Genomic DNA, 11298 nt, shown 5'->3' on the forward strand with positions numbered 1-11298 from the left:
TAATTATGATTTTTTCATTCAAAGATTTGAACACAATATCTTATCTAAGAGAACCAAATACAGTACTACATACTCCGACCAATAATTTGTTAGTTGACTAAATATTAATAATTAGGTTTTATTGCATTTTTCTCTGTCAAGTATAATGAATTTATGATTTTAGTCTTTCATATTTTAATTGTATAAATTTAGTCTAGCACCAATATCTTTTAGTTCCTTAAATTTTATAATTGTGCAATTGAAACTATCTTTTAGGAGGACAAAAATTACATAATTATGATACTTGGAAACCCAATTAACACAATTAAAATTTGGAGACTAAAATTGTAATTTTATAATATTTGAGAGAGTCAATTAGCACCATTGAAATTCAAGAAACTAAAATTATACAATTATGACACATAAAGATCTAAAAGAACAATTAAGTCTAATAACTATATTTGTCCAGACATAAATGTTTTAACTATTTTTTTTCATAGTATTTTGAAACTGATTTTTGTAACATTTATTTTTTCAAAATAGCAATATGTGATTGGTTCAAGTGGAATTGAATTGAATCTCCTTAATTAAAGTAACGAATTCAAGCATTCTGAATTTAAAAAAAAAAAGTGATTAGAAGAAAAACTTTCTTAAAAGTGGTCAAATTTAATAGAGATTAATTATTATCAAAGTTAGCCAATAGTTTACACCAATATCTTTTTTGTTTATAAATTGTCTACACCAATGTCATGGTATGGAAAATGTATATTTGTAAGAAAAATGTTTAATATCTATATACACTAACATTGTAAAATAGTTTTATATTGACATTTGATTACAAATCATCGTTTAAATTACTTTAAGATAATTATTTTAAAAATTAATAAATTTATTATACATGATAGATTATGATTGAATGACTATATAAAATTTTTGACAAATCTATATATATAATGATTTTTCTGTTAAATGGACAATTAATAAAGTTAATTGTTTTTTTAATCATAATAGTTTTAAATAGTTTTAGAACAATGCAAACTAGATTCAAAGTAGGAAATTCTCTCTAGAATATATATATAGAGAGACAATATATCTTTTGGTGACTAGTAAAATGCATTTATAACTTTATTATTAAATGTTTTCTCTAATTTTTTTAACATATAACTAATAAAAATTTTAAAAGTAAAAAATCAAACTCCTTTTAACTATTCGCATTTATAAAATAATTAATAATAAAAATGACTACCTGATTTAGTCAATCGTGAAATAAAATAACATAGCCAGCCTTAAAAACTGTAAGAAAAGCGTCTAAAACATATTATAAAGTGGTGTATATTTCTTTTGAATTATTCCCTCCGTTTTTAAAAATTATTTTTATTTATCTGTGGTCTGCAAGTTTAAAAGCGATTGTGATTATTAAATAATAATAATTTAATAATAATAATATTTATATATTAATTTATTTTAAACATTTTGTCAACATCTTTAATATTTTTTTTAAACCACAATATTCCCAATAATTTTGGTTAAACCAGAACAACCTCATGCCAGTTGACTCATGCGGATTAATTGTTTTTCTCTTTCTACCATACTCTCACTTTACTTATTATTATTTCATTCTCATATCTTTTAATGTTTAAGGTTACTCCATATAGATTAAGAAATATTTAATAAAACTAAAAATCGTTATATTTGGGGTAAATAATCATTTTCGTTCTTGAATGTGTAATTCATTAACAAATTCGTCTATGAAAGATTAAAATTCTAAATTTAATTCTCAAAAGTGTAAAAAATGCAACAAATTTATTCTGTCGTTAACTTCTATCTCTTAGCATTAATAAAATAACTTACCTAACACAGATGAACGAATTTGTTACAAAATTGATTGTCAACATGACCATGCTGAATATATTAGATGGAAATATCAGTAATTTTTTGTTGGACGAAAATGTCAGTAATTTTTATTTAGAGGAAAATGTCAATAATTTGTTTGGGACCAAAATGTGAGTAAGTTACCTTTATTGGATTAAAATGTCAATAGTTTTCCATTGTATCAAAATGTTAGTAATTTTTTATTAGACATAAATGTCATTAATTTTTGGTTGGACCTTAATATTAGTATGTTTCTATTGGACTAACTTGTTAGATCCCAAATTTCATTTCATTTAAGTGTAAAATATAATTTTAGGGTAAATTTTTTTCCCTTTTTTAATTGTTACAAACATAACATAACAATAATCACTTAAAAAATATTTTAGCAAACATAATTTAAAACAAACATAATAATAACTAATCATAATATTGATTAACAACCATAATTTGTCTGTTATAATTGGAATTATCCAAAATAAACATTCTACTAGTTTACCAAAATAAACATCTTAACATTGTACCAATCATTATAAATTTATCTAAATTATAATAATTAGTCACAATATGCTATAAATAAAAGATAAACATATACCATATTTCACTTAAAATAAGGGTGACTATTTATTATTGTTGTAGGAAACAATCTTCATACCTCCACCATGTCAACTATGTTTAGACCACTTCCAGTTAAGCCTTCAGCACCAATTCAAATTATATTTCCAGATGGAGTATCTCATAGGATGAACCACAAGTTGTAATGATGTTTATTTTTTGTTTATAGCAGATTGTGACTAATTATTATAATTATAAGTGAAATATGATATATGTTTATCTTTCATTTATAGTAGATTGTGACTAATTATTATAATTTGGATAAATTTGTAATGATTGATATACTATTTTGGTAAACTAGTAGAATGTTTATTTTGGATAATTTCTATAATGTTATGTTTGTAACAATAAAAAAATGGTGAAAATTTATTATAAAATTATATTTTACCTTTAAATGAAATGAAATTTGAGGTCTAACAATTTAGTCTGATAAAAACATACTGATATTTAGGTCCAACAAAAATTTACTAACATTTATGTCCAATAAAAAATTACTGACATTTTGATACAATAAACATTAATGACATTTTGATCCAATAATGATAACTTAATGATATTTTGGTCCAATGGAAACGCACTTACATTTTCTTTAAAAAAAATACTAACATTTTTATTTAATAAAAAATTACTGACATTTAGGTCCAATAATGTTAACTTACTGATATTTTTGTTCAATCTATTCAGCATAACCATATTGACAATCAATTTTGTAACAAATTCGTCTCTATGTATCACGTATGCTATTTTATTAATAGTAATGGATGAAAGTTAACGGTTGAATAAATTTGTCACATGTTTTATACTTTCAGGACTAAATTTAGAATTTTAATCTTTTAGGGACAAATTTATTAACGAATTACATATTTAGGGATGAAAATGACTATTTATCCTGTATTTTAACTTAAATGTCTATATTTAATATATTGATTTTTGATACTTATACCACTACTAATAAGAGTATATTTGAGAAAAAAATACATTTATTAGAGTTTGAAATCCTAAAATATCAATTGTTTTGAAAAAAAAGAAAGTTAAAACATTTAAAAATATGAGAAGGAAGTAATATATCTGTAATTTATTTTTTCCTATTAAATGTTGAATACTCCCTCTTTTCCTTTTATGTGTCGTTTAGAGTTGTTATGTAAAAAAAAAAACAATAAATTTTATTGATGCTAATAAAACAGTCACGAAATTTCTTGTTTACCTCTTTTTCTTCTCACTCCAGAGTAAATAATTAAGTATTAGAAAACAAATAAATATATAATTGATAAAAAAATAATTAATGTGATCTTGAATTTTATAAAAGGTTTGTTTAATTGAGCCAAGATACACATGATGTTAAACAATTCCATCCATCTTTAATGACCAATAAAATTGAGATAATTTTCTGGTTTTAAATTCTGCCACTAATTTTTTGCATTTTTATTTTCATACTTTCTGTTTTATTTTTATTTTATTCATTTTGCAATGTACACGTATAATATTTTTTAATTTTTTTATAACATTTTGATTATAATTGTTAATTAAAAGTTATACAGAAACACTATAATTGTGAAATTATAGATAAAATCTTGAAAATTGGAAAATTGAAATTATAAGATTTTGATTATCACGTACATGTCATATTATTTATTACTTTAATAGATAAAGATTTAAATTATAATTTTTAATTAAAATTTAATAATTAGAATTATCCTAAATGCATAAATATATGTAATACAATATAAAAATATTAAATCTTAATAATTATTTTTTAATTAATTATAAAAATCTATACTCTTTATTCACTTAGATAAATAGTTTTCATTTATTTTAAAATTAGAAAAATTAATTTTAATTTATTAATCCAAATTAAATATGTAAAATTAACTTTAAAAAAATCGGACGCCTGACAATTTTAAAGACCAAAGTAATAGTTTATTCATGAATAATTCTTAAAATACTCTTATTTAAGAATAAATCTTAAAAATAGATTCTTATTCAAAATGATTATTCAAATTTAGTTATATTACAAGAGTAGATTTTACCGAAAAATTCTTTGTGGTTAAAAATTATGAATTAAGTTCAAATTTAACAACTAAAAATAACTAGATGTTAAGTAATTAATTAATATGAAAGTAAAATGTTGTTGAAAAACTATTTTATATATATATATATATATATATTTCAATCACATTCAAATATAAAAAGTAATTTATGTAAAGTTCTAATTTTAAATATAAATGACACGACAGAGAAAGGATGATGAATTAAATATAATGATAGAATTTAAAATAAAATAATTGTCCAATTTTTATTGGCCATTGAAGATGAAATTGTTTAATTTTATTTTCATCTTCAATTAATTAGATAAACCTTTTTATAAACAGCAGATAAATAAAAGTAATTTTTTTAAAAAAAAAACTGACTCTTGAAAAGAATCCGAGGAAGTAATATTTCGTGTATGCAAGTATATTTTTTAATTAATATAATATAAAAAAAAAACATTGAAACAAAAGTGTATTCGCTGTAGTCAAAAGGTTCTGGGGCCAGGAATCCTTTGAAAGTGGGTTCGTTTTATTTCGTCTGGTCTCGTCGCTGTGATTAATTTTAGACTTGAGTGCCTGCCTCTCAAAAATTTCTAGAACCCACGTCACTTTGGAAGTTGGCTTCCTTTTCTTCTCTTTTCTCTTCTTTTCCTTCCCAATATTGATGCTAATATTTATACAAGAGTCCTTTGCAAGAATCCATAACAACACCCTCTATTAACCTTTCTCTCTCCTCTCTTTCCTCTCTCTTGGAACAAACGACAAGTTATGGTAGTATTTGTCATTCATTTCACAAAACTGGTTCACCTTTGGACCCATGGCTTCTAAAAACTCCACGTTGTTCCAGTCTCGCTTCTTCCTCTTCGGCTTCTATTGCTGGGACTGGGAGTTTCTCACCGCTCTTCTCCTCTTTAGTTCTTCTTCCTAATCAAATAACCTTCTCCACCATACATAAACCTTTTTTTTTTTGTCTTTTGTACTTAAATTTCTCATTACTACATCAACAAAAGAGGCATAGATTTTTTCTTCTTTTATTAAAATAATAGTTTGTGAGGTAGGTGGAGGGTAGATCGGGAAGAAAAATGTCGCAGCAGCAGCGTTCGATGCCGGCGCCGTTTTTGACGAAATCGTATCTGTTGGTGGATGATCCCGCCACCGACGACGTCGTTTCGTGGAGCGAAGGTGGCAACACCTTTGTCGTTTGGAAACACGCCGATTTCGCTAATGATTTGCTCCCCAAGTACTTCAAGCACAACAACTTCTCCAGCTTCGTTCGCCAACTCAACACCTATGTAAGTGTCTCTCTCCCCCTTGTCCCATTGTTTTTTTCTCGTTAAAAGATTACACCATAACCAGTGATATAATTAAAATGAAAAAAAATTATACAACTTACATTAGAAGTTAGTTTAGTAGGTTCAAATGCCTATTCTAGGAACGTATATATGTTTGTGGAGAATTATTAGATAGTCTTGAATTATGACTTATTCATGGTGTCATTTATAATAGTACTTGACTATGTGATAACTTCTCTTGGTATGGGCATGACTAGATTCATGGTGTCATTTATAATAGTATTAGGAGCGTGTTAAAACAAATATTTCTGGTATAGTATTTCGTCATGTTTGCGTTACGAATTCTGTGTGAAATAAATTAATGACGCTTGGTGCCTTTTAATCATATGATTTGATTATTTTGCTTGGTTTTTTAAATGCGTGAAATCGTGGGATTGGATTCTGGTGTGGAAGTTTCCACCCGAGTATCATTTTGGCGTATATCGAATATAAAAAAAGTGGGTTGTAAATTGTGGAGGATTGCTTGGCTTTGACTTTGTCTCTTGATTGTTGAAGCATCGATGTTTTTTTTTTATCAGTGTTATTCTTTTTCCTAAGTTTTTTCCACACCGAATATTCTTCGTGGAAGATTACTTCTCCACATGCGGTTCAAGAAACAAATGTTAAGATTTGAAGAGATTTTTTGTGGTCGAAGGCACGTGATGCTTAGTGCTTCAGATCTTTTCCTGTTGGGTGGCCTAATTGGAAGAATTTCTTTTCATTTTTTCCCCCCAGCAGTGGAAGGCCTTTAAGTGCTTTTTGGTGATTTTTTAACTTGAAAAAATAGCAGAAGCATGAAAAGTTGAAAACTGAAAAGTGTAATTATGGAATGGTCAAAATAAATAAATAAATGAGTGAACTGAATGGGTAAGGAATTAAGGATCCTATGCCTATACATAAGTATCCTTTTTATAAAATAAAATGAAATAATCTCTACTCTCATCCTTTGGAAAACTACCTTCTATATAATGCATTGATTTAATTTGGAAAATAATAGTTTTTCCTAATAAAGTTAATGGTGAGATAATTGTGAGTTGGGTTTAATTTTAATATATGAAGTTGTTAAGGAGGTTTAACTCGTTGAACAGGATGGCGTAAGTTTTATAAATCTCTTCTTTTGATTTTTATACATAAAAAAATACAATATGCTCAAAAGTCAAATAATATTACCTTTGGAGTGAAATATAAAGTACTAGTATATCATATGATGAAAAAATGATATTATAGTTAGTGGGGTTGGTGGCTAAAATCCATAATTAATTTTGAGTTTTGTTAGATGGAAATTGTAGTTGCCACCTGCCTTTGTTTAAATGCGAAACTGAATAGTGGTGAGTGGGGACAGTAGTTGTGCTGCCACTGTACTAATCGATTCGACTATGCTTCGATATGAGCTCATGGCGGATTGCGCGGATCATGATTTATTTTATTTTTTTTCTTTTCTGTTCTGTTCTTTATTTTTGTTGTTTCATTTTGCTCTATTTTTTATTGCATGCTGTCGTTAATTAATGAACTGGGTCATTTCAATACTAAGGTAAAATTATAAAACTATATTCACTAAGTTATATGTTAATTATTCGAACTGAATAACAATATTCAAACAAATTCCAATTCCTTTGAAAGTTTCTATATTTTTTATTTACTTAAATAGAAAAAGTAATTTCTAATTGATCAAAGAGGAAGAAAAAAGAAATAAGTAATTTTGAGCCTCAAATGCTTTTTTAGCTGTTCCCCCTTACTGTTGAATTAATTAAAATTATTAATTGAAATTCAAAGGAAGGATAAGTACTTTCCAAAATAAATTTTATTCAAATTAATTTTAATTTTATTTAATTAAATAAAGTTTAATATACTTTTCCTGTTTATATTTTAAAAAAATAAAAGAATTTAACATCTCTCCATATTTAATGGATTTAGTTTCATATTACATTAGTTATCTTTTTTATAATAAGTTTCAATATGTTTCTGGTCATATTTTACCAAGTCAAAGTAAAATATTTTTATTAAAATTTTCATTAAATAAAAATAATGAACATTTTTATTTTTTATTAATTCAAAATATGTAATTTCTATGTTATAAAAAATATATATAATATGTAGGATAAGTTTTATATTTTCATATCATATATCATAATCCATTTTAGAAAAACCGTTTAGGGTAGTATATTATTAAAATAATTTGATTTTTAATATTGTTATATCTGTTGCTAAAGAATGAAGATGAATGAATAGATAAAAAAATATTGGTGGTTTTTCACATTTTTTTAATGTTGAATAATTCAGGGATTCCGAAAAACTGTTCCCGACAAATGGGAATTCGCCAACGAGTATTTCAAGCGAGGACAAAAGGATCTTCTCGCCGAGATCAAGCGGCGGAAGACGGTGTCTTCGGTGTCCGGAAAATCCGGCAGTGGCGGTAACATTTCGGCGTCCCACTCCGGCGGCGATGACATGGGGTCGACATCGACGGGGTCGATGGAGGCGGCGACGGCGACAGTAACAACGACTCAGTGCGCGGATTTATCGGGCGAGAACGAGAAATTGAAGAAGGACAACGAGAAATTGAGCGACGAGTTAGCCCGCACGAAGAAACATTGCGACGATTTGGTGGCGTTTCTTAGAGACTCGCTGAACGTGGGCCCCGATGTGATAGATTGCATCATTCGGCAAGGAACGTGTGGGTCCAGCAACGATGATGCGGTGCGTTTTGATGCTACTGAAAATCTTAATAATCATAATCATGATGACGACGAAAATGCGGTAGGTGAGTGTGAACCAGAACAACCCAAAGGTGACAATGGAGAAAGTTTGAAACTGTTTGGGGTTTGGTTGAAGGGTCAAAATGGGAAAGAGAATTCAATTGGTAGCTGCCGCAAGAGAGGGCGCCAAGACCCTATTGCTGCCACTGCCAAGGAATTGAAGACCCTTGTCTAGGACATATCCTAAGGTTGTTAATTAATTACCTTATAATATTTCAAGAAACAACTATTATAGTCAGATCTAGAACACAAAAAAGAACTCTCTCTTGGTCATCATGGAACATGTATGGTCGATAGTAGTTGTTGTTAATTCATGGCATTTTGTAGTTTGGTTTGGTGATGGTGCAAGGGACTTCGTAAATTATACTAATAATGATGATGATTAAGATTATGTGTATAAGCATTAATTTGTATGATTGGATTTAAATGGGTCGTGTTTGTTTTCAACTTTTTAATTAGTGCTTCGTACTATTAATTAAGGAATTTGACATTGAAGGTCTCATTATTGCGTGGGACGACTATTGTCATGCTAATCTTAATTACCTTAGGTCGTACTATGTTACATGACTCGAGTTACAATTTATGCGTCAGGTTTGTCGGTTGATCCCTCGCGAGTATGTTTTAGTCAAATTTTAGGATGATGACATTGAGATTTTTTATAAGCAAATTTTAAAGACGTTGCTTTCATATTAGTTAGAACGTTAAGGAAACGAAGTAACGTATTTCATATTTGACTTTTAAAGTATAGAAGACGCTAATATATTGTTTGATGTAAGCAAAATTAATTTCGTCACAGGAAAAAATACTGCTGTATTCGTTTTTTTATTGGACTTATTTTGACATTTGTGTCACAGGGTGATTGATTTTGTCTCGTACCTTGTAACTTGTGTAATATTGATAAAAAAAATATTGGTCAAAAATCAAAATAATGTTCAAACAAGCACTAATATCATTTAAAATCATAACTCAAATAAAAAATTAATAGTTATGATTTTAATCCTAACTTATAACGTATATATATACATATCATCTTAATTGTATTTTTAATTAATAATTATAATTAAAAAAATTATTGATAGAAGTTAAAGACAAATACCAGGAGATTTTGAATAAGTTATATAATCTTAGTCAATACCGTATTAGATCTCTTAGCAATTACATTTAAAATACAGAATAATTAAATATAACTCCGTAACCATCAATTTGCTGAACTTCCTCAAATTATAATTTACCCACAATTACGCATTCCACTTGAAGTCCCGTCGGCCTGCACTTTGCAGAAAAGAATTGGATATAGTGGGGTGCAAGTTGATTATTTATTAGTGAATTAAAAACAAGTCTAGCTTCCACCGGTAGCTTCTAGTAAAAAAAAAGTGTAGAGCACATTATATATAACAAATTAAGCTGACTGTGTCCATGCCCTAACATGAAACACCATGTTCGTAGGCCCTTTCCTCAGTTTTGTTTTGTAATTCTATTATATTTCAATCTATTTCAAGAAGAAAAATTGCAGCACCTGTCCCGGTTTTCTTCTTGTCCTATAGTGATTTTCAATTCAGTTTGATTGTTAATTATTTTCTGCACTCTCAAACATTTGTTTTCACAAATTCAATAAATTTTTGCTTATTGTGTTATTTTTATATATAAAAACATTTCTTATATATTTGTATGGTCAATGGATTGTGTTTGGCAAGAAGTTTGCCTTCTAGAAGGTTTCTTTGTTCTTTAAGTAACTCAATAACTACTTTTAAAAAATAAAACAAGAAGATAAAAATGATTAAATTTCTTATAAATTAAAATCAACTTGTACACTTCAAGTTTTATAAAAGTTCACTCATCTATTTTTTTTTTCAAAAATTGAGGTGCATAAATTAATTTTAGTTTATACAAAAGGTTTAATTTATTTTGCTTCTTAATTTTTTTATAAGTGCTTATAGACCAAAGTGACCAAATACATCTTAAACCTTCACTTTAAAAAATCATGTTTAGATGTTTAAAACCTAATCATATATTAAGTAGATTCCTCCCAGTCCCCCCTCCCCTATCTTTAGATATTTTATAGTGAATAATGAATGACTCCAAGAACAAATTCTGCACTACTCCAAGAACAAAAACTACATATAAATAAATATATACAAGATTAAAATCGAGATATTATAAAACTAATAGGCCTTGACTGTGAATTTGGGCTTGTGCTGATCAGGCCATTTTTTTAAAAAAGAAATTAGACTACAACTTTTTTTTGACATTTTTTTTATGAAACTTTTAATCATCTGGTGCTGGTAAATTGCATTTGAGACAATTCTACCTATCACATAATATAAGAATAGAAGTATTGTTAACAAGTACTACTTTGAAAGGACGTGCCATAAAAAAAACTCGCTCTTCCAACTTTGAAGAAACAAGGTTAAATTGATTAAAATTTTACCAAATTTTTAATTAGGTTTCTATTTTTTTAATTGAGTCTTCCAATTTAATTATTATCATGAAAAATTAACTGTAAACACTTAATTAGAGTTGCAAAGAGTGTGGACTATTAATGTTTTGAAGTGTATTGTAAGCAAATTGAGTCAACTGTAAGAGTTTTTATTTTTTTTTACAATTCAAAATAATTATGAGAGACTTATGAAAAAAATAATTAGATTAAATTAACCTACAACAATTAAATGGCAGGATCCAATTAAAAAAAATTGGGAACTCAATTAAAAAAATAATGTTTAA

The 11298-nt window shown here is 27.2% G+C and overlaps 1 protein-coding gene across 1 annotated transcript; it reads left to right on the plus strand.

Annotated features, from left to right (window-relative positions):
- Nucleotides 1–5009: 5009 nt before the first annotated feature.
- Nucleotides 5010–9004, plus strand: HSF-12 (heat stress transcription factor 12). Its single transcript, XM_026128425.2, has 2 exons — nucleotides 5010–5782; nucleotides 8102–9004. Exons 1-2 carry the CDS (start codon nucleotides 5573–5575, stop codon nucleotides 8750–8752), a joined length of 861 nt encoding a protein of 286 aa, XP_025984210.2. The 5' UTR covers nucleotides 5010–5572; the 3' UTR covers nucleotides 8753–9004.
- Nucleotides 9005–11298: the final 2294 nt, after the last annotated feature.

The sequence above is a fragment of the Glycine max genome, chromosome 5 (assembly GCF_000004515.6).
Source record: "Glycine max cultivar Williams 82 chromosome 5, Glycine_max_v4.0, whole genome shotgun sequence".
NCBI classification, from domain to species: Eukaryota; Viridiplantae; Streptophyta; class Magnoliopsida; order Fabales; family Fabaceae; genus Glycine; species Glycine max.

Coding starts and splice junctions, on each gene's coding strand:
- HSF-12 (XM_026128425.2), top strand. CDS start 5,573: ATGTCGCAGCAGCAGCGTTCGATGCCGGCGCCGTTTTTGACGAAATCG. Junction 5,783..8,101: donor TTCGCCAACTCAACACCTAT/GTAAGTGTCTCT, acceptor TGAATAATTCAG/GGATTCCGAAAAACTGTTCC.